Genomic DNA, 22,876 nt, shown 5'->3' with positions numbered 1-22,876 from the left:
AATGAGAGCATTGGATGTGATTTATTTCTTCATTTATCATAGAAACTATGCATTGGGGATGTAGTGTCTATAAGTTGTTTCTTACCCTCCTTTTTCTTTAGACACCACCTATAAACACTATGAGTTGGGAATGGCCTTAGACTACAGCTATAGTTTTCCATCTCTTTAGAGAGAGAGAGAGAGATTTTTAAGATCAAATCTTTATGAACGATGCTTGCTATTGGCTACAGAACGATTACTTCACAACAGATCGAAATGTTCTGATTCCTTCCAACAATTTCAGAAATTGTGAATATCCAGTCTTGCGCTGAAAAGGGATGCCCTGTCCCAATTCATTTACTTGTTATGAGCTGGGGTTTATGCACTTCACAACGAGAAATTTGCAAAAATAGGACTGCAAACATTGACTTTTGCAGTTTTGCTATTGGATCTATATTATATAGACACTGATGGTCCCACAATATCATTCACTGAGAGTGGCAAATTACGATCAGATATCAGATCAGTTGGAGTGGCCACTATAATTTACCATATTCACTCATCCAAACAAACTATTGTGAAGCGAGTCAATCTCAGCTACCAATGACGCCGATTAAGCAATTCATCAATATGAGCTCAGCTTGACTCTCGAGCTTGGAACCTGATTTATGAGACTTGGGCTTTTCTCTTGAACTTTTAGCACTATTAGGCTATTATGCGCGTACAATATTACGAACAAAGTTAGTACAAGTATCGAATACGTATAGTTGCCTGTGCATTAATTTATTTGTAGAGATCTACGTGAATACGTGATCGAGTCGTGGAGGGCGCGGGTTGGTCGGATTCACATACGAGATGGACTAAGGCCCTTCTGTTAATGACACAAGGCCGACCAAATAAAAAATTTAGATAAAACCTTACTCGTTTTAGAAAGAGTAAATGTCACTGGCGGTCCCCAAACTTGTGCCGAGATTTCAAGTAGGTCCCGGTACTATCAAAATGCACATCTAAGTCCCTGAACTTGTCCCGAGTTCTCATCCCGGTCCCGGTACTCTCAAAATGCACGTCTAGGTCCCTGAACTTGCTAATCCATTTCATATAGGTCCAAATCTCCATAACATGCTCTCCAAACAGTACGATTAAGTGAACTAACAGGTGGGGCCCATATGACAGTCACAGCGTCATCGATCAGAGCATGTACAGCCCCTGACTAAAAGAACTGAAGAGAGAATGAGTAGTGTTAGCTTAGCTCTACTCAATGTTCAATATCTGACAACATTCAGCAACGTCCTATTGGCTATTGCTGAATGTTGCTGAATGGTGTCAGCTATTGAACATTGAGTAGAGCTAAGCTAACACTACTCATTCTCTCTTCAGTTCTTTTAGTCAGGGGCTATACACGCTCTGATCGATGACGCTGTGACTGCCATATGGGCCCCACCTGTTAGTTCACTTAATCGTACTATTTGGAGAGCATGTTATGGAGATTTGGACCTATATGAAATGGATTAGCAAGTTCAGGGACCTAGATGTGCATTTTGAGAGTACCGGGACCGGGATGAGAACTCAGGACAAATTCAGGGACCTAGATGTGCATTTTGAGAGTACCGGGACCTACTTGAATTCTCGGGACAAATTTGGGGACCGCCAGTGAAATTTACTCTTTTAGAAATAAGCATAGAATAGATATATACTAGATAAAAGCACCTTGAACTATCAGTGCCGTGAAAATCACCCTATAACCCATGCGAAGTACCTTCTGTTCCATCGTGGTGTGGCTATGACGATGGTTTTGATACTTCGACCGGTTTTTGCTGGCATAGTGCGAATGGAAAATAAACAAAGATGTCAGCCAATAAATTGACGATGGGTCGAAATTACGAAGCCCACACATGTTTCCACGATCCAATTTTAGGCCCATATGTTGTTATTGGGCTCCCTATCCGCACGATGAAGGCCCACGACTGGGAGGCCCAAAGCCCCAAACCCCATCACTCCCCGCGCTCCGCTTCGTTGTTTCGTCCTCGAGCCAAAAAGAGGAAATTTTTTCAAAACTCTTGTCTTCGGCGGCGACGGCCGGCGGTGCCCTGAGCCTGTTCACTGGGGTCGGCGGCGGCGCGGGGTTGGCGGACTCGGCGTCCGCGGGCGGAACCGGAAGGGCGCTTCTGGTATTGACGCCGCACAAGATTGCGGTGTGCCACCTCATGCAGGTCTTCACGCCGCCGACGCAAGCGGGACGACTTCGTGCCACCCTTTCCGTTCGAATCTGTCGCCCACCACAACTGCCTCGGCCTCTTCCTCTTCACGCTCACCCGGGTACACCCATGCACGCGCTTGCTTGCTACCCCTCGCATAACTAAATTGTAATGGTATTTCTCCAAAATTCAAAAATTATAATGACAAGATTTCAAAAACTCTTTAATGATCTGGAAAAATGTAGAGATGTGTCTCCGTCTTCAAACGGCGCACGCGCACCCTCTCGTCCATAGGCATATCCCCTCCCCTACCGGCGGCTCCCGTTACCAACTTACCATTCTCCTATGATCTTGCCGCCGCCGCCGCCCTTCGCTCAGATCTCTCTCCCTCGCTGCCGCCGCCGCCCGTTCTCCACTTCTCCCATCGTAGCCAGGACGAAGGGCCCCTCACAGGCAGCCTCTACGCGGCAGCGCGGTCGCGCCCGGGCGGACGGGACGGGGAGCCGCAGGCAACAGGCGGCGGCGCCGGATCCACGAAGTGTACGTGCTACTACTGCTCCTGTTCTCTGGGGCTCCGGGTCTACGGTGTCGGTGCTCCCCGGTCGGGGAGCGAGGTGTGCGGGGAGGAGCCGCGCCTTCTCCGCACCAGGGTTTTTTATCCCGACCGGTTAACCCAAACCGCCGGCCACCGGTTCCGGTTTACCGGACCGGTTGGACCGGTAACCGGTGAAAACCGGTTGAATTCAAATCCAAATTCAAATAAATTCAAAAACTCCCGTGCAACCGGTTCCGACCGGTTTACCGGCCGGTTTGACCGGTTTACCGGCCGGTTTTACCGGTTTACCGGTCGGTTTGACCGGTTTGAATTCGAATCCAAATTCAAAAGCTCCCGTGCAACCGGTTTACCGGCCGGTTTGACCGGTTTACCGGCCGGTTTTACCGGTTTACCGGCCGGTTTGACCGGTTTGCCTGGTGGGCCTTAATGGGCCGGCCCATTTTTTCTTTTTCTTTTTTGATTTAACTTCAACTCCCCGCAAACTATACTAAATGAACGAATTTTTGAGAAAATTTGACACCATTAGATTCGTTGCACCTTGAAGTATTTTTAGGAATTTTTTGAGATTTTTCCATTTTTTGGAATTCAAATTTAAAATTTGAATTTGGGCCGGTTTGAAACCGGCCGGAACCGGAACCGGTCCGGGCCGGTTAGACCGGTAACCGCGGTAACCGGACCGGTTCCGGCCGGTTTTTTTAACCCTGCTCCGCACTTGCTCAACTACTCTTTCTTCTCTCCGACGATTCTTACTCGTCTAACTCTTTCTTCTGCGATCCAACTTTAGGCCCATTTGTCGCCATTGGGCTCCTATCCGCACGACGAAGGCCCGTGATTGGGAGGCCCAAAGACCCAAACCCCGCCACTCCGCCGCTCCGCTCCGCCGTTTCGTCCCCGAGCAAAAAAAAAAAGAGAATTTTTAAAACCCTCGTCTCCGGCAGCGACGGCCGGCGGCGCCATGAGCCTGTTCGCTGGGGTCGGCGGCGGCGCGGGGTCGGCGGAACCGGCGTCCGCGGGCGGAACCGGCAGGGCGCTTCTGGAGCTGACGCCGCACAAGATTGCGGTGTGCCACCTCGTGCAGGTCTTCGCGCCGCCGGCGCAGGCGGGGGGCGACTCCGTGCTGCCCTTCCCGTTCGAGTCTGTCGCCCACCACAACCGCCTCGGCCTCTTCCTCTTCACGCTCACCCGGGTACGCCCATACGCGCGCTTGCTTGCTTGCTACCCCTCGAAATGCTGCTCTGCTCATGGTCCTGTCGATGCCCTGTGCTCACTACCAAAGCTAAATGGTGCTGTGGATTTTGGAATTAGCTCCATGATTTTGTGAAACCCTGTAGTATATGCACTGTGCTAGACTGTAGACCCACCTTGTTCTTTCTGCGAGCAAATGAACCACCATTTACTCGAAATTTTGGTGCCCTGTTGATCTGTTCTAACAGCTGTATTCTTGTGACCGCACAACTATTTCTTTGTCACTGTTTCTTCGATCCACCATTTCCTTCTATTCTCGCAGAGGTGTAGCGGGTATGCTTAACTTATTGATCTTGTAGTCGTGCAATGATTTTCGGGAGCCTTTACTGGAGGAACTTCTGAGGCAGCTGAAGGTGGTAGACGATTTAACTAATGGTTGGTTCTGTGAGCAGCTGACAAGTACCCTGTCAGCGCTTAACTCGCCTGATGATTTGTTCAACTTTTTCGATAAGCTCCGAGGTGACGCTCACATGATATGTTGATGTGTCCGGGTCATTTATGTTTACTCAATTGGAATCCATTCAATTATACAGCTAACTCTGAAATGATTTTTGCCAGGTGTGCTCACTGCACCTGAAGGTGCAAGTGCCGAGGACATATTTCTGGATCAAAATAGTCAATTTGGAGTTTTCCTTCGCTGCTGCATACTTGCCTTCAATTCAATGACCTTTGAGGTGCTACAAGTAGTATAAGACATCAACAACAACTTGTTCTTCACATTTCTGGCCTCCTCCTCCTCCCCCTTCACTTTAAGACACTGTCACACTGATGCGTTCACTGAAAATCAATGTAGGGTGTATGCAATCTTTTGGCTGATCTTGTGATGTACTGTAACTCCACCGATGCTTCATATGACTTGCCAGAAGATGAGGACTTCGATACTGAAATGAACAACTTGATGGATGCAGACATAGGTTCTCAAGCTGGTATATTTGAGAAATACCGCCAAGGTTATGCCTCTGAGAGCCATATGGGGGAGAGCTCTTCAGCTCTAACTCGCGCACCCATGTCACTCCATGATTTTGATGAAAGTATGTCTGAATTCTAAACTCTATCATGGTTTCTGCTTTGATTTGAGCAGAAGCATACAATCTCTGCAAGATCCCAAAAAAGAAATAATATAAAGCGCATAGACATTTTCTGACCGAGCTCCAGAATGAAAGGAAAAGGGACGATCATAACCTGGAAGGATAGCTGTCCCGTGTTTCTTTTATGCATATTTTTTTTCTGTAAACTGGAACAATGGAAAGGGCTGTCCAGTGTCCATTGCGTGGATTAGTATTTGATTCTAAGGAACAGTATCCAATACAAGTATTTTTTCGGCTCCAAGTTTAACGAGTTTGCATCCTAACATGCTACAATATTGGCATTGGGTACTAGAGAACTGGGTTGGCCCAGATAAATTGCTTCCAAAGTCCATACTCCCAGAGCATCTATGTAATTGCATCTAGCTGGTTGTAGCTTTTTTTTGACATATAATTATATACTTATCTTGCCTACAAGCATTCACCATCATGTTTCTTGAAAATTTTATTGATAATTTTCCTTATTTATGCTAGCTAATACTTTTAAAGTGGATGACAACCCAATATGTCTGAGATCAAGGTGGCAATTAGAGGCATATCTTAACCAACAAGCTGATATTCTTGAGAAGTGAGTATCTATTCCTAAATGTAGCAGGCTAAATAGTAAATACTACCACAAACTTGTTCTGCTCTTCTAAAAGGACATGAAAGATAAAACTCTTTAGTGACTACTCTTCTGTTATAGGGATCCCAGCTCAGTGCCTTTGAATTCATTTAATGCCACAATGACACGGCTTCAGACATTAGCTCCGGAGCTTCATCGTGTAAGTTATGCACAGTGAATGCCTTTACTTTTCTAGGAGACTCTGGAACCGTGAATGTTTCCTAAATGCTAATCATGTTGATTTTTCGTATTCATTTTCTGCTTGTCAGGTCCAATTCTTGCAGTACTTGAATGCACTTTGCCATGATGACTATGTTGCTTCACTGGATAATCTTCACCGCTACTTTGATTACAGGTCAGTCGCATTGTCCCTATTATAAGATGGGTTGTGCCTTGTATTTAACCATCTTGTTAGTAAGTATATAGCAGTTTTGAACATTTAGTGACAAAGTCAAGACTGGGTCGTGCTTGATGTTTTGGCCCACTGTTCTGTTTATTCAAACAAATGTTAACAAAATATTCACTTTAGTAAATCAATGGCTACTAACCAAGTATGCCAGTTATAGGTATGGAATCAAGAATGTTAATCTCTAGTATGTTTAATGTACCACATGGCCTTTCTGTTCACTTTTAAAAATGCTGCAGCCTATCTATTTACCTCAATTTCTTTTGCTTTTTAATTAGCAAGATGGATGGAATTGTGATAATACAAGGTACAAGGTTGCCCTTAGGCTAGATCATGAAAGCACATATGTGAAGTAAAACCACCACAGGAATATTCATTTACCATTGTGTTTTTTTGTTTCCTTATTCAGTTTTGCTCAATACTTCATTAACCATTATTTCCTTCTTGCTACCTAAATTGTGGAGGTTTTCTGCACTTCAAGTTAAGAAGAAGCTTATGAAATCATGACATGTTTTGCATGAACTTTCGTCGGAAACATTAATAACTCTTTAAGCATGTTCTTATTTGGTCATTCTATCTGGTTGATGTAGTGCAGGGATGCAAGGACTTTTTGGTCGTTCTATGTCTCCAATGCAAGATATTGTTGTTGGAAAGTATGAGAGTGCCCTGCTATGCTTAGGCAACTTGCATTGTTACTTTGGACATCCTAAGAAAGCCCTAGAGGTAATGTAACTTATTCACTTTTCTTGTTTTGTACTATTAATCCATCACTTTTTGGAACTACTTGCTTCTTTGCAAATTGTTTATGCTCTGTTGGCTTGCTTTCTTTCAGGTATTTGCAGAAGCAGTGCGTGTTTCTCAAATGGTAAGTTATTGAATTGGTATCTTTCTGAGATATGCTTGTATCCAATTATTTTGAATGAAACTTGAAATTAAATTTGTCTCGAACTACTAAAGATACATGAGGAAGGCTTCAGTTAATTTTTCTATTGTTAAGACAGGATGCTTTGGATTTTCCAATATTTCAACCACATTGTTGTTCCACGAAATTATATTCTGGTCTCTCTGTTTAATTCTAAATAATTTTATATTGAACAATAACTGTCAATTGAAATAAAATCTTGTCACCTGGTAGGATGATGAATCATCAAATTTCATTAGTCTTCGTAAATTTGACACTCCCGGTCCCAGCATGTTTTAGGGCCCCTTTGGGAGAGCTCCGCCCCGAACGTCTCCAGCTCCGTGCTACAGTAAATAACATTGTAGCGACACTGTTTTCTGCTGTTTCGCACTGTAGCACGGAGTCGGAATACAAATCCAGACCCAAAATGATCTAGAGAACAAGTGGAGCCGATGGAGCTGGGAAAACGTAGCTCCACTGGCTCTGGCTCCGGGCGGCTACAGTGGGTGGAGCCGGAGCACCCGGAGCCCTCCCAAAGGGGGCCTTAATAGTACCACAACTTGGAAAATACACTCCTTGTCATAGAGTTTTCAGTTCTGTCCTATCAGGTTCTTAAATATATATTGCATCTATGTGTCTCCTTGAATGCCAAGGTGTCCTGACGATTTTTGGAAGATGCATCTCTCCAAATTTTTAGTCGAACAGCCATTTGTTGAAGCCCATTGGTACTTGGTGTTGGTGTATATGTGAGCCCATGTATAGAGGCCCCATATAGAGGTCCATATATAGGAACTATATATACCTACCCTTCTAGGGTTTGGAGGAATATATCCATTATTCTTTCCTACATGGTATCATTAGCCTAGGGTTAGGGTTCCCTCTCCTCCCTCACCTCCCTGCCGCCGCCGCCGCCGGCAGCCATGGCTGGCCGCCGGCCGCCGGCGCCCCCCTCTCTCCTCCTTCCCTCCCCTTCCCACTTCCTCCTCTGTTCCTGGCGTTTCCCTCCCTGTTCCGGCCGCCGCCGCCGCCTGGGCTCCCTCCCGCGCTGCCACCTCGCCTCCCCTGCTCGGTCCTGCCGCCGCCGCCGCAGCGGCTGGCGCGCGCGGGCGCGGGGGGCGTGGCCGGGATCCTGGCCGCCGCCGCCCTGGCGGCCCTCGCGCCCCTCCCTGATCCCGCCGCCGCTGCTGGGGCAGAGGCTGTGGCCGCGGGAGCCGCGGACGCGGAGGGCCCGGCCATGCCGCCTGGGCCGCACACGCCGCCTCAGCCGGCCCAGCACGCGCCGCTGCTGCCTGGGCCGCCCGCGCCGGCGCCTAATGCTGCTGGCGCAGCCGCTGCCGCCGCAGCCGCTGCCGCCGCAGCCGCTGCCGCCGCAGCCGCTGCCGCCGCCGGGCAGGCCGCCGCCGCCCATCGCGCCGGCGTCGCTGCCGGCAAGCAGCCTGCCGCCGACGCCGCGCCCGATCCCGCGTGGTCCGGACTCGGGATATCGCCCGCGGATGCGCCGCTCTCCGTGGGCAGCAGGCCGACGCGGCTCTCGCCGTGGCCCTCCTCGCCGCTAAGTCCGAGGCTTCGGCAGCCAAGGAACGGGTCCGTGTGGCTGCCCTCGCTTGGGAGCGCGAGCGCGCCACGACCGACACCCTCGCTCTCCGGGTCGCCGAAGCGTAGCACTTCCTCCGTGTCTCCTCCGGCCAGCTGCCCGTCGACCCCGAGCATGGCGCCTCCTCCCACCAGGCCCCGCCCGCTAGATTTGGACCCCGGTATGACCCGACCGACCCCATGGTCGCCCAGCTCCACCTCCAGGCCGCCGGCGTCCAGAACATCAGGGCCCTGGTCACCGTCCTCCTCGACCCCACGTCCTCCTCCTACGGACGCTGGCGGGACCAAGTCCTCCTCACCCTCCGCCGCTACGCCCTCGACGACCACGTCCTCGTCGACTCGCTGATCGGGACACGGGACATGGTGTGGCTGCGCCTCGACAGCGTCGCCCTGTCCTGGATCTTTGGGACCATCTCTCTAGATCTTCAGGACCTCGTCAGGACCCACGGCGGCACTGCGTGACAGGCCTGGGTGGCGCTCGAGGGGCAGTTCCTCGGCAACGCCGAGTTCCGCGCTCTCGAGCTCGACGCCACCTTCCGCACCTTCGAGTAGGGAGACCTCTCCGTTGGTGAGTTCTGCCGGAGGATGAAGGGCATGGCAGATGCTCTTCACGACCTCGGGTGTTCGGTGTCTGATCGGGTCTTGGTGCTCAATGTCCTGCGGGGCCTGAGCAGCACCTATGATCACCTGAAGAGCTGGATCGCACGCCAGAGGCCCTTCCCCTCTTTCCTACAGGTCCGGGACGACCTCGCCCTCGAGGAGATCACCAGGGGTCTCGTGCCCGGATCGTCCTCGCCCACCCCCACCGCGCTCGTCGCTACTTCACCGGCTTCCTCCGCCGCTCCTGCCACCTCCCTCGGTGCTGCTCCTGCCGAGCAGACCGGAGGTGGGGGGGGGGTGGTGGTGGCACTGGTGGCCCTGCTTCTAGGGGTTCTGGTGCCGGTGGGGGCCGTCGGGGCACGCCGACTCCGGCTCCTGCCCCTACCCCTGGAGGTATGCCCTGGCCATCCTTCAGCAACCCATGGTCAGGGTGCATCTCGATGTGGCCGTTCCAGGGTCCGGGCGGGGGGGCCTCGTTCTCAGCTCCAGCCGGTGGCCATGTTCACCGGTGCTGCTCCCCTCTTCGCGTCGTCCTGGACCCCGCCCGCTCAGCCTAGGCAGCAGTCGACCTAACCTGGGGGGTGGGACCAGGCCGCTCTGGCGCAGTCCTTCAGCGCCATGGGGCTGACGCCGCCGGTCAGCACCGAGTGGATCGCCGACTCGGGTGCCTCCTTCCACACCACCCCAGATGCCGGTATCCTCTCTTCTGTCCGACCCCCACACCCCTCTTCTCCTTCTTCCATCATGGTTGGTGATGGGTCTTGTCTTTCTGTCACTGTCGTGGGTTCTGCTTCTGGTTCTTTCCATCTTCCTAATGTTCTTGTTGCTCCTCAGATGGTTCACAACCTTCTTTCCATTCGCCAGTTTACTGCTGATAATTCCTGTTCCATTGAATTTGACTCTTCTGGTCTTACTGTGAAGAATTCGGCTTCCCGGCGTCTGCTCCTCCGATATGACAGTCCGGGGCCCCTTTACACTCTTCGGTTTCCTACGTCCGCTTCTCCGTCTTCGGCTTCTTCTTCGTCTGCTACTTTTGCCGTGACGCCTTCTTCCACCACCTGGCACCGCCAGTTTGGACACCCTGGCCACGATGTTTTGGCTCAGCTCAGTCGTAGTACCGATGTTCCATGTACTAGGGCTCCTGCTGAGCACCTCTGTCATGCGTGCCAGTTAGGTCGTCATGTTCGACTTCCTTTTTCTTCTTCTTCTTCGCATGCTTTTGATCTTATTCACTGTGACCTGTGGACATTCCCTGTACTCAGCTTGTCTGGCTATAAATATTATCTGGTCGTGGTGGATGATTTCTCTCATTACTCTTAGATTTTTCCTTTGCGTGCCAAGTCTGAGACCTTCCCCACCCTCCTCCACTTCTTTGCCTGGGTGTCCACTCAGTTCGGCCTCACCGTTAAGGCCGTCCAGTGCGACAACGGGCGTGAGTTCGATAACTCCACCTCCCGTTCCTTCTTCCTCTCTCGGGGTGTTCAACTGCGTATGTCTTGTTCGTATACCTCTCCTCAGAACGGCAAGGCTGAGCGGATGATTCGCACGACGTCGTGCGCACCTTTCTGATCCAGGCCTCTCTGCCCCCGCGCTTCTGGGCTGAGAACCTCCACACCGCCACCTACTTACTTAACCGTCTTCCGTCCACTGCTTCTACTGCTCCCACTCCACACCACTCTTTTCGGTACCCCTCCTCGCTATGACCACCTTCGGTTCTTCGGGTGTGCGTGTTACCCTAACACCTCCGCCACTGCTTCTCACAAGCTGACGCCCCGCTCGACTCGCTGTGTGTTTCTTGGGTACTCCCCTGACCACAAGGGATACCGATGCTTTGACCTCACCTCTCACCGCGTCCTAATCTCCCGACACGTCGTCTTTGACGAGTTGGATTTTCCCTACTCCACCTCCTCCACACCTTCTCCTGACCCCGAGCTGGAGTCTCTGTTTCCGACTGACCCGGTGGTTCAGCCAACGTTACCTGTCTATCCTTTCCCTGCAGGTTTTCCCGGTGCACCGACGCCGCTTCCGGTGATACCTGCTGCGCCGAGTGCGGCCCCGGTGCCCGCAGTCGCGCCACGCGCGGCCCCCGGACTTCCGGTCGTGCCGCGCTGACCCGGTGTCTCCTGCTGCGCCACGCGCAGCCCCGGTGCCTCTCCCTGCACCTGCGTGGTACGCTCAGCCGGTGCAGGTGTATCGGCGTCGTTCGGCGCCGACACCGGCGCCGCCTCCGGCTCCGCAGGCTCCTGCGGCGCCTACACCGGAGCCATCGCCTCCGCTGACTCGCTCTCGCGCCGAGCCGGTGGTGTACCACCCGCCAGTCATCCATCGGGATCCTGGCATATCCATCCCATGGTGACTCGGCGGATGGCGTCTCAGGCCGCGACTCTCTCCGCTACCGAGGGAGAGCCGCGGGTCTCTTCGGTACCCTCCTCGATCCGCAACACCTTGGCGGATCCTCACTGGCGTCACGCGATGGAAGAGGAGTACGCGGCTCTTCTTCCCAACCAGACGTGGGACCTCGTACCGCGTCCATCTGGTTGCAATGTGGTGACTGTCAAGTGGATCTGGACGCATAAGCGTCGGGCTGACGACACACTGGAGCGCTACAAGGCTCGCTGGATTCTCCGAGGTTTCACCCAGCGGCCTGGTGTGGACTATGATGACCTTCAGTCCAGTGGTGAAGCCCGCTATGGTGCGCACGGTCCTCTCGCTTGCGCTCTCTCGCTCTTGGCCAGTGCACCAGCTGGATGTGAAGAATGCGTTTCTTCATGGCACTCTGTCAGAGACTGTCTACTGCTCTCAGCCAGCGGGAATTGTGGACTCGAGTCATCCGGATATGGTCTGCCGGCTCAACAAGTCTCTCTATGGATTGAAGCAGGCTCCTCGGGCTTGGTATTCTCTGTTCGCCACGTTCTTACTGACATTGGGGTTCACCGAGGCCAAGTCTGACACGTCTCTCTTGATCTACCGCCGTGGAGATGAGACTGCCTACCTGCTGCTCTATGTCGATGATATTGTGCTCACAGCCTCCAGTCAGCAGTTGCTTGAGCACATTATCTCCTCTCTGCAGCAGAAGTTTTCTATGAAGTATCTTGGTCAGCTCCACCACTTCTTGGGCGTCACTGTTGAGCCTCGCCCGTCTGGCCTGTTCCTTCACAAGCGGCAGTATGTACTCGACATTCTGGAACAGGCCGGGATGATTGATTGCAAGCCATGCTCCACTCCTGTCGATACTCAGGCGAAGCTGTCTGCTGATCTGGGTGATCCCGCGGCCGATCCTACTGGCTACCGGAGCCTCACCAGTGCCTTGCAGTATCTCACCTTCACCCGGCCGGATCTCACCTATGCCGTTCAACGGGTCTGTCTTCACATGCATGATCCCCGGGAGTCTCACTTTGCTACACTGAAGCGTCTCCTCAGCTACGTTCGTGGCACAGTTGGCTTCGACTTGGTTCTTCACCACTCTCCCACCTCTGAGCTGGTGGTCTACACCGACGCTGACTGGGTTGGCTGCCCGGACACTCGCCGCTCCACTTCTGGCTACGCCGTCTTCCTGGGCGGCAACCTTGTCTCTTGGTCGTCCAAGCGGCAGCCGGTTGTCTCCCGCTCCAGTGCCGAGGCGGAGTACCGGGCTGTCACTAACGGCGTAGCGGAGGCGTCCTGGCTCCGACAGCTCTTGGCGGAGCTTCACAGCCCGCTCGCCAAGAGCACGCTCGTCTACTGCGACAATGTCAGCGCCGTGTACCTCTCCACCAACCCCGTTCAGCATCAGCGGACGAAGTACGTGGAGATGGACTTGCACTTCGTGCGCGACAGGGTCGCCGTCGGCGATGTTCGGCTACTCCATGTCCCGACCACCTCCCAGTTTGCCGACATCTTCACCAAGGGACTACCCTCCTCGACCTTCTCGGAGTTTCGCTCCAGCCTCAACGTAGCAGGTGGCTAGTTGTGGCTGCGGGGGGTATTTGCCCTTTGTACTTTCTTCTTGTCCAGTCTTGAACACCGCTGCGATGGTAGTTCAGACTGCGGGGGGGTGTTGGCTTTCTTGTTGTCCAGTCTTGAACACTGCTGCGCCGGTAGTTCAGACTGCGGGGGGTGTTGGTATACATGTGAGCCCATGTATAGAGGCCCATGTATAGGAACTATATATACCCACCCTTCTAGGGTTTGGAGGAATACATCCATTATTCTTTCATACACTTGGTTCATCAGAGTCCAATTTTTCTAATGTTCGGATTGCTAAATTAGGGATATTTGGTATAAGTTCTCGTACATAAACAACATTTCAGGTTTGCTGTGTTTCCCAATGATACTAACATTTATGCAAACTAATTGGTGCTCTTCAGTTGTGCTAACAGATCCTACATTTTGTTTGTTTCCAGAATAATGATGATTCATGCCTAGCCTATGTATTAGGAGCAATTTCCAATCTATTATCAAAGATAGGCATGTCAAACACAGTTGGAATAATCAGTTCGCCATATTCACTCGGGACCAATATTGGACTGGGCACACCATTATCGATTCAGCAACAGTTACTTGTTCTTTTAAAGAGATCACTCAAGAGAGCTGATATATTGAAACTTCCTAGCTTGCTATCCTTTGATCACCTTTCTCTGGCAAAATTCGACCTCAAGGTACGATCCCTGCTAGTATTGTTATTATTTGATTGTAGGAAAACATCATTAATACATTGCCATGTTTAAGTTGATTTATTATCCATCTGTGCATACCTCTCCTAGTTATATCACAATTTGAACTTGACTCAGCTTCGAACGTACAGTTTGGTAGTTGCTGCATTGATACTACTGTTACTAGGCATCAGTCCTTTGATCTTGAAAGGACTAGATGTGACTTAAGAATACTCAGTGTACTTCACAGATCATTGTTATCTATTTATCCTTTTCTTCTGACTGTAAACCTTTGTTTCTCACTTGTCAGCATGTCCAAAGGCCACTAGTCTCCTTTGGTCCCAATGCATCTACAAAGCTCAGAACATGTCCTGCAGATGTCTCTAAGGTATGCTGCACTTCCTCTAAACTCAAATCATTATGCACATCCATGTGAGCATCATATATATTTACCTCTATACTAAAGTATTAATAATTTCTCTTGTGTTTTTTTCTTTTGCAGAATTTGAGATTAAGTACCCGTGTGTTGACTGACTTTGGAACAGATGCTCTATCTACCTCAAATGATAATGGTAGTTTTAGCACTTCGTGGCTTAGGAATCTGTCTGCTGCTTCTGACTCATGGCGTAGCAGTTCTATGAAATCTACAAAGTTACATAATGACTTTGACAATTTCTATTATCTTGCAAAGCCAAGTCCAGTTCCTGCACCAGTATTGCAATTAGCTGGCTCAGGATATTTGCTGAGAGCCACTGCATGGGAGCACTATGGGAGGTACTATCTGTTTTCTGTTAATGCAAGGGTTCAATTTTTGTAGCAGTTGTCTTACAACTTTTTCCAGTTTCAAAGTGTTGTTGTATTGTGGAAAGGGAGGGTTTGGATAAGCAATGAACAAGTGTTCCTTGCAACTAATAAAGAGCAGATACCTGGCAAACAAACTAAAAGAGCTTGGCTCATAGTGGCTACTAGCGATTGATATTTTATTTGGTACTAGGAATTATCAGCCTTGCGCCTATTTGTATTTGGGATAACAGGGTCTGTACCTCACCCTTTGGTCTATAGTACTATCACCTTATAAAAATAAGACCTTTTAGACAATCCAGGTATTGTGTTGCTTTAATGCAGCCCCTGATCCACTTATCTGTTTTGTTTGTTGTCTATTTGCTAGAGGTTCTTTTCATTACCTTTTTATGGTTGTTTTCTGTCATATCGAATCATATCAGTGTGCTATAATTCTACCTGCACCCTTTCTAGAAAAGTAATATTTTCTATTTTTTTTGTCAACCCTCTTAACAGTGCTCCAATGGTACGAATGAATGCTCTGGTCTATGCAACTTGCTTTGCTGATGCTGCAAGGTGGGAAACTGGGAATCTGATAAAATTTAGTTATTGTTCAATACCTTTACTGCTTTATATATTATGCTGCACTATTCTTTTAACTGTCTCATGCAGTCTTTAACTTTTTAATTAAATCTTCGTGATGCTTTGCAAACCTGGATTGTGATGGCATTGTATTTTTTACTACAGTTCATCAGAGTTGTCACTAGCTTATGTCAAGCTAATTCAACAACTGGCAGTGTTCAAAGGATATTCTGGTTAGTTCTCATGCAACCTAGATGTGCTATAGGCTGTAGCATCTAAGGGCTGTGCAAGTATCCATAGTTTCTCACGGCCTTATGTTTTGTGATTTATCTGCAGCTGCATTCTGTGCTCTAAAGCTTGCTGAAAAGAAGTTCCCATCCTCAACAAGTTTGCACATCCAGCTTCTTAGAATGCAGATACTACATGAGCGTGCACTTCATCGGTACAGATCTGTTTCTGCACTTCATTTGGTAGTTGCATTTGGTTTCCATATTCTGATGTGTGTAAAATTGATATATGTAGAGGGCATCTAAAAGTTGCACACCAAATCTGTGATGAGTTTGGGGTGTTGTCATCTTCTGTCTGTGGAGTAGACATTGAGCTAAAGATAGAAGCTAGTGTACGACATGCTCGCACTCTACTTGCTGCAAAGCAGTATAGCCAGGTTCTGGACTTGCTTGTTGTGTTTACACAAGAGGCATGCATTTCATCTTATTTGTCCATTTACCCATGTAACTTACCAAGCACACTGCATGAAAGATATTTCCCCTCCTTCCTTTAGGTTCTACAGGGGTCCTTCTGATCCTGAGTATACTCTTAACCATGGAAAATTGGCAATACTTGAACTGACAGATTAAGATCTATTTATGACACCTGACTTCTTTGTGCAGGCTGCAGCTGTGGCCAATTCTCTTTTCTCTACGTGCTACAAGTACAATATGCAAGTTGAGAATGCAAGTGTTCTTTTATTACTTGCTGAAATACATAGAGTAAGATATCCATTTTTTGTCTGTAAACTACAACACATACTGCAATCCTGCAGAGAGCAAGCTAGTAATATATTTTTTTTCTAATTCTCCCAGAAATCTGACAATGCAGTCCTTGGGCTCCCTTATGCATTAGCCTGCCAATCATTCTGCAAATCATTCAACTTGGATCTTCTTGAAGCCTCAGCCACACTTACTCTTGCTGAGTTGTGGCTGGCTCTTGGATCAAGCCACGCTAAGAGAGCCTTGAGTCTTGTCCACCAGAGCCTTCCCATGATTCTTGGTCATGGTGGACTTGAGCTGTGTGCTCGAGCTCACATTGTTTTAGCAAAGTGCCATTTATCTGATCCGAAATTCTCAGGTATTTTGCAGTACTTTCATGTTCCATTTACATATTGATCTATGGCGTGTTTTCCGTAAACATTTTAAGATATGGATCTGTAAACCTGTCAATATATTGATCTGCTCGATACATACACCTACATGCTATAAGCTAGCTATGATTCTTAAAATATGGACAGTTCTTTCCTTTCCCAGTTCTTCCCTTTACCCTCTTATTCTTGCAGCTGCTGAAAATCTTGAAGCTGTCCTGGATCCTCTGAACCAAGCCACCCAAGATCTGCAAGTTTTGGAGGTGAGCTGATTGATCCGGCCTTTCTGTAACTCAAGATGTCACTTAGAATCTAACATTATGTGCTGCTTGCATAAAGACTTGTGGCATCAGATACACTAAATAATCCCTTGTCATATGCAGTACCGTGAGATGGCAGCAGAGGCATACTATCTGAAGGCCATGGCATACAACCATCTCGGCAAGCTCGACGAGAGGGAGGAAGCCGCAGCTTGTTTCAAGGAGCACATCACTGGCCTCGAAAACCCACACAACAAAGAGGACTCGCTTGTGTACTGAGATTGCAATGACCAGCGGCTTCCGCAACAATACCATGTCGTGGTAGGAAGGCGCACCCGTGGATGGGTGGTATCCTCAAGCGCCTTGTGAAAAGTCTGATTGTTGTATATTGTAAAATCGATGCGACTGCTGTAAAATGGACTCCCTGATTGCCATGTACTTGAGGCATTGTTGCAGAGCATTTACACATGATACATCAGACTATCCAATATGAAGTTGAAACAAGATCGATGAGCCAAAGTTGATTTTACTTGTAGTTGTGTTATTCTGAGTTCTCATACAGGTCAACAGACCCTCGGATTGCATATTTGTGACTTGTTCTGGGTTCTCAGGTTGGTCAAACGTTGGTCCAGATCACCCGTCAGATATTTTATTTGAATTCCTTGCGACCTAATCTATCTCTAGAATTTTTGCTGGAATATAATCCTATTGGAAGTGCCCTGATACCTTTCGTAGGGTACTAGAATTATTTGGATTGGCTTTTTTTTCAACTAAAAATTCATTTTAAAGAAGTTTGTAAACCTGGTCATCATTCATCAAGCCACCTGAGCGCCACGGTGGCGAGCCACGTGCACACAGAGCTGAGATTTCCCTGTGACGAGCTGCTGAGATTTTCATGGTTGGCTGAGAATCACGTAGAAATCTGCTGATGAGCCGTGACATGTCACCAAACAGCCAGAAGCAAGGCACACCCTGATATGATGGTATCCAGTACGATTGCCTGTCTGCGCCTGTCTGCCGTGCGCCAATAGTTGGCGTACGGATTGGTACGATGGAGGGCGTGTGCCCGCAGCCGACACCTCCGTACGTACACGTGCCTTGCCCGTGCGTGCATGGAATCATCGACCAATCGATTATTTCAACTGGTTTTAACGGCTCGTTTACCACTAATTTAGTTGTACTTGTCGTGGTGCTGCAAACCACAGCCGGGTGGCGGAAGGCACCCGCCCTAGCCCAGAGGGTGTGTACTCGGGGGTTAGCTAGTCCTAGTTCGATCTCACTCAAGAATACGATGAACACAGCAAGATTTAGAGTGGTTCGGGCCGCCGGAGCGTAATACCCTACGTCCACTGTGTGTTGTATTGCCTTCCCACGAGAGTGAGGGAGTTCGCGAGAGCTTGTGTCTGTCTGGAGATGTTTTTGTGCACAGCGAACGCCTCCCTTTTATATCTCAAGGGGGCGCGTACACAGCTGTTGGGTCCCCAACAGGTGGGTCCAACGATGTAGTATAAAATAATGTACTGTTCATACATTATGGCGTCGCAGGCAAAGGAGATCTCTCTCCTGGATTCCTTTGCCTGCTCCCGGAGCCCTTCGTTCATTATGTCCTGGCGCTGTCTTGTCGGGACGATGCCAGATGAAGCCAATGGCGTCGCCTGCCACGTAGCTTAAGCGGGCTGTGTAGCTTGCGGCGTAGGCGGCATGATGGGAAAGTGCCGTGCCGTCGTATCCATTTAATGCGGCAGACGGGCTCTGCGCGGGTGCGGCACAGGCGGCTGCACTGTGCACCTTGGTAATACGCGATGCACTGCAAGGCCTGACAAAGGCTGTCTCGCGTACCGCGGCGGCAGAGCACGTCTTGTCCATCTGTATTAAATGCTGTGGGCGCGCGAGTCTTCCAGCGGAAGGCTCGCGCGCGAGCCCGTGCCTTCGAGCCACGTGGCGGCTCCGGACCCCTACTCGGTAAAAGGGGGGTCCGGGCGGGCGCAGGAGGTCCCAGACCCCTATGGGGTCCGAGGTCTCGGCTGTCAGCTCGGATCTTCCCTTGCTTAAAGGCACGTGGCGTCTCCGGACCCATCCCCAGGTGGGGGAACGGGTTCGGGGCCGTTGGCCTGGTGAGGGAAGAGCCTGGCCCGTGGGGCCTGGCTACTCTGTCCTTCCCACGCAGTTACGGATAACTACGTAGGTCCTGCCTTGCCGCAGTAAGAGTGGGTATCCCTGCTACAGGGTACCGACAGTACTGATCGATCGGACCCATCATCTCAAGCAAGGAGGTAAATTACATTTATTTACCAGGTGGTCAGGCCGCGCGTCATTATCCCCGGCCGGCACGCACCTAGCCACGTCGTCTTTGCAGAAAATGAAGAGCTGACATGCTACTGGCTCCTGCATGCATCGATCCATGCTGTTTCTATATGCACCGTTTAGGAGAGGGATTATCCTAAACTGGTTCCTTGTTATTTTGACAATCCAAATAAGGCGGTCAGGTCAAGATAGGATTGGAGAGTATGTCTGTGGAATGCGGTGGAATGTGGTGATATGTGGTGGATATGTAATGTGGTGGAGATGGTATGCAGTATGTCATGCAACTCAAGAACAAGCAAATGAACTACCATAAACAGAATGAAAGGCAATATAGATAACAAAGAACATGAACAAAGATACACAACAAACTAAAAGATAAAGATAAATATTTTTGTGTTTTTATAGAAGAACTATGAAGAATTTAACATAACATAATCCTGGTTTATATTAGGTACCTTGATAGTCAGAAGGATGAATCCTCTGAGTAGTACACTGGAAACTTGATACACACGTATAGGGACAACTTGATTTACAAGACTCTCATTGGACTCTTACTAACACAAACTCAGATGCGAGTCTCTTATTAGAGTACATAGCACACTTAATACTACAACACTTATGAAGACTGTGGAGGTGGTGTGAGGAGTGGAGTGAAGAGTGAGCTGCGTCGGAGATGACTGCGATGTCAAAGATGTGTGCCTTCCTTCTCCTTATATTGCGGTGGTAGAATATTTTTCTTCGGGAATATGATGGTCCTTTTGACCCTTGATAAGTATTATTCTTCATGATTCTTCTTTTGACCTTGGAAAAGTCCTTCATGATTTTCTTTTTGTGATAAGTATTATTCTTCATGATTCTTCTTTTTTACTCTAAAAAAGTCTTTCATGATATTCCTTTTTGACTATCAAAAGATAGCCCTATCTTCAACGGTGCATATTCAATTTGCAATAGTGAGCTCCATTATGTTCTGGTCATTCATCTTCATCATAGTCTATTATTGGTGGTCCTTCTGTACCATCAATCTCATCTGGCTGCCACATTTCTTGCCAGCACATGAACTGTTGATATTCTTTGCGCAGCTGCGTCTCTTGGCCATAATAAGGTTTTATCAGTCTCCCGACACATCTGGTAATTGTGACCTGATGTCCCGGAAGGAAAATCCTCATAATTTTATTCTAGAAAACCATGTAATATGATGGATCGAATCTCACATTTTCTTGGAGCTCTTTGGCTTCATTAAAGATTCACCAATTGTCATGATTAGTATTCTGAGAGAGCATTTCACTATATTCTTGACCCAGGTCATAAAATCCAGTACTGGGAAAAGTATAGCATCCCTTGTTGCTGTAGATATCATGCATTGCTGGCCTTATTGGTGGAGTAAATCTGGGTGGTGAAGAATAGAACATAATCTTGATTCTTCCTTTAACATAATATAGCCTTTTGCATGCTTCTTTAATGGCGGCCCCTAGGTCGGAATGAAGGATTTCTTCCATTGATCCATATATTGCATGGACCAGCCCTTGATTTATAATGCTTTGTGTACTCATCTGTATAGATCTAAGAAATAATCTTGGAGGCCAAGAAATGTCCTCATCTGTCTTTTCTGATACTTTTCCCAAATTAGGTTAATAATATCTTGGGTAAGGGTTGCAAGAGTTTGTTCGGTTTTGAAGTTTAGACTTGGAACGAGTAGCTCATAAGGAGTCTTGGTAATTTGTGAGTCTGGCTTGGGTCTTTTAGGCATGGAAAGGTTTTCATTCTCATTCTTAGGGATATTTGTGGGATATGGCTGGTAGGCTTCAGACATGGTTTGGGTAGATGCATTTGTGATATTCTTTTGTTTTTCTTTTTGAAGAAAGGTATCTAATTGTTGAGATTGAAATATTTTTGATGATCTCATTTCAGAATCACATATCTTGTGATCCAATAACTTTGGCTCAGAATCATTCCGATCAAATAATGTTGATGATCTTTTTCCTTTCTTGGAAGTATAATTTTGATGACCTATGCAAGGTCCTTCCCCACAATATCAATTTTGAATCTGATAATTTTGAAGACCCCTTTCCAAGGTCATCTAATATGTCTGTAAATTCGTCTTCTGTTGAAGGAAGATTATCTGTTGAAGGAAGATTATCTGATAACATCTTTCCTGCGAGACATGATGATTATCTCGTATGCAAAGAAATCTTTTATTTATTGTAGGATCTTTGCTCAAATTTTTGAAATAATATGCAAGCCCATTTAAAGCATGAGCTTTGTCCTTTTTAGTTTTAACTTGCCAGAGCAGATTTAGCAAACCTTGCTGCATTTCACTTACCCTAAAATTATGATTGAAGCTTTCATGATCTGCATTTGGAAGTATCAGCAGTCTCCAAGTACTCATCTATATGAGAATTTTGTACTTCAAAGGAGAGGCCATCTCTAAATATTGCTGCATTAAGAGAATCTCTTTTGTTAGTATTAGCAGCCAATGATCATATAGTAACTTTCCTTTTTGGACACTAGACATCATTGGATAAAAGCCTATATTGTGATGCCTATTGGGAGGAAAGGTCATCCCTTGATGGGAGGATTTGAGAACTAAAATTTTATGGGATGAAATCTCATTGATATAACCTTTTGAGTAAATGAGCTCTGTGATTTGATTGAGCCTAGACTTTTCAAATTTTGAAGAGAAGGATAATTTTACCTCTTCTTATTTTATATGAAATTGAATTCCTTCCTCCGTAACAATAAAGGTTCGAATCAAAGAAAGGAAGGGCGTTCCAAGGATAACATCTTGTTTTAAGTTTTCGACTAGTAAAAATGTCATTTCAATTTGAACATTTCCAAAGCAAATATTAACCTCAGATATTTTGTACCTTCAATTGGTTACCTTCAGCAGAGTGAATCCTATGGGTGGATTTTTGAAAGTACCTGGATGTGATAATATCTTGCCGTATGCAGTTTACATCAGCTCTAGAGTCCAGTAAGGTGTTATATTTGAAGCTGAATCCATCATGGAATTTATTTTTAGTGTGCCATTTTTGTTTGAATATCTTTCTATAGAGCTGACTATTTCATCATCTTGAGGCTCGTCTTCGATATTTTTGCTCTCATGTCTTCCATGAGTTTCTAGGATCCGAATTCTTCTCTTGAGATCTCTTATCTCTTCTTTAATAATGTTATATTCTATTGAGAGATCATCAAGGTTCATCTGCTTATTTTTCTTTGTCAGATCTTCAACCCTCTTGAAGACCCCATTTGCTGAACAAAACTTCTTCTTTTGTATTTCTTTCACTGACTTATCTTTATTATTCTTTATTCTGGACAAAAATCTTTCTAGGATAATTTTTTTTCTTCTGGATCTTGTACAGTATCAAAGGTATCCAACACAAATTGTTCTAAATCAGTTAAAACTAGGATATTTTCATCCGATTCTTCTTTAGAGGGGATCTTATTCATTATTCACTATTTTCACAACAATTTAGTTCCTCATTATCAGAACCAGTGTCACTATGGATATGATTTAATATTTCTCCCAACTTTTCTTTTATACTTTCAGAATCTGATTCAAGCAATGCTTGAATTTCTTGTTTCATTTTTGTTTTAAAACAAGTAGAAGCTTTATGTCCTTTTTGCCCACACTTAAAACAGACTAGATCATTTGGCTTAGTTTCCCTTTTAAAGAGCTTGGAGGCACTTTCTTTATTATATGTATTTTTATTATGCCTTTTCTTTCTAATGGGTTGTCTTACCCTTTTATTATTTTCATGATTGCCTCTATGCTTTCTATGTGAACTTCTTTTGCTATTC

The 22,876-nt window shown here is 47.5% G+C and overlaps 1 protein-coding gene and 1 long non-coding RNA gene across 3 annotated transcripts; one reads left to right on the top strand and one right to left on the bottom strand.

The window, feature by feature from the left end:
- The first annotated feature begins 2,167 nt into the window (after window positions 1–2,167).
- On the top strand, window positions 2,168–17,318 carry LOC120651623 (anaphase-promoting complex subunit 5-like). 2 transcript variants are annotated; one of them, XM_039929188.1, is made up of 21 exons: window positions 2,520–2,714; window positions 3,515–3,916; window positions 4,275–4,434; window positions 4,534–4,649; window positions 4,769–5,006; window positions 5,535–5,628; window positions 5,746–5,824; window positions 5,934–6,019; window positions 6,661–6,793; window positions 6,903–6,935; window positions 13,547–13,801; window positions 14,106–14,183; window positions 14,298–14,569; window positions 15,092–15,151; window positions 15,323–15,390; window positions 15,494–15,599; window positions 15,680–15,821; window positions 16,048–16,146; window positions 16,240–16,504; window positions 16,710–16,777; window positions 16,898–17,318. In XM_039929188.1, exons 2-21 carry the CDS (start codon window positions 3,686–3,688, stop codon window positions 17,051–17,053), a joined length of 2,739 nt encoding a protein of 912 aa, XP_039785122.1. In that variant the 5' UTR covers window positions 2,520–2,714; window positions 3,515–3,685; the 3' UTR covers window positions 17,054–17,318. The 2 variants fall into 2 exon arrangements, with proteins under 2 accessions (XP_039785123.1, XP_039785122.1); XM_039929189.1 differs by lacking the exons at window positions 2,520–2,714; window positions 3,515–3,916 and adding an exon at window positions 2,168–2,295.
- Window positions 16,488–19,777, bottom strand: LOC120651624. The gene is made up of 2 exons (XR_005666260.1): window positions 19,534–19,777; window positions 16,488–16,762 (listed from the first exon to the last, which is right to left on the bottom strand). It is a non-coding gene; the product is annotated as an uncharacterized LOC120651624 (long non-coding RNA).
- Window positions 19,778–22,876: the final 3,099 nt, after the last annotated feature.

This window comes from Panicum virgatum, chromosome 9K, assembly GCF_016808335.1.
Source record: "Panicum virgatum strain AP13 chromosome 9K, P.virgatum_v5, whole genome shotgun sequence".
NCBI lineage: Eukaryota > Viridiplantae > Streptophyta > Magnoliopsida > Poales > Poaceae > Panicum > Panicum virgatum.
Note: the sequence above shows the minus strand (reverse complement) of the source record. Positions and strands in the feature narration are given on the sequence as shown.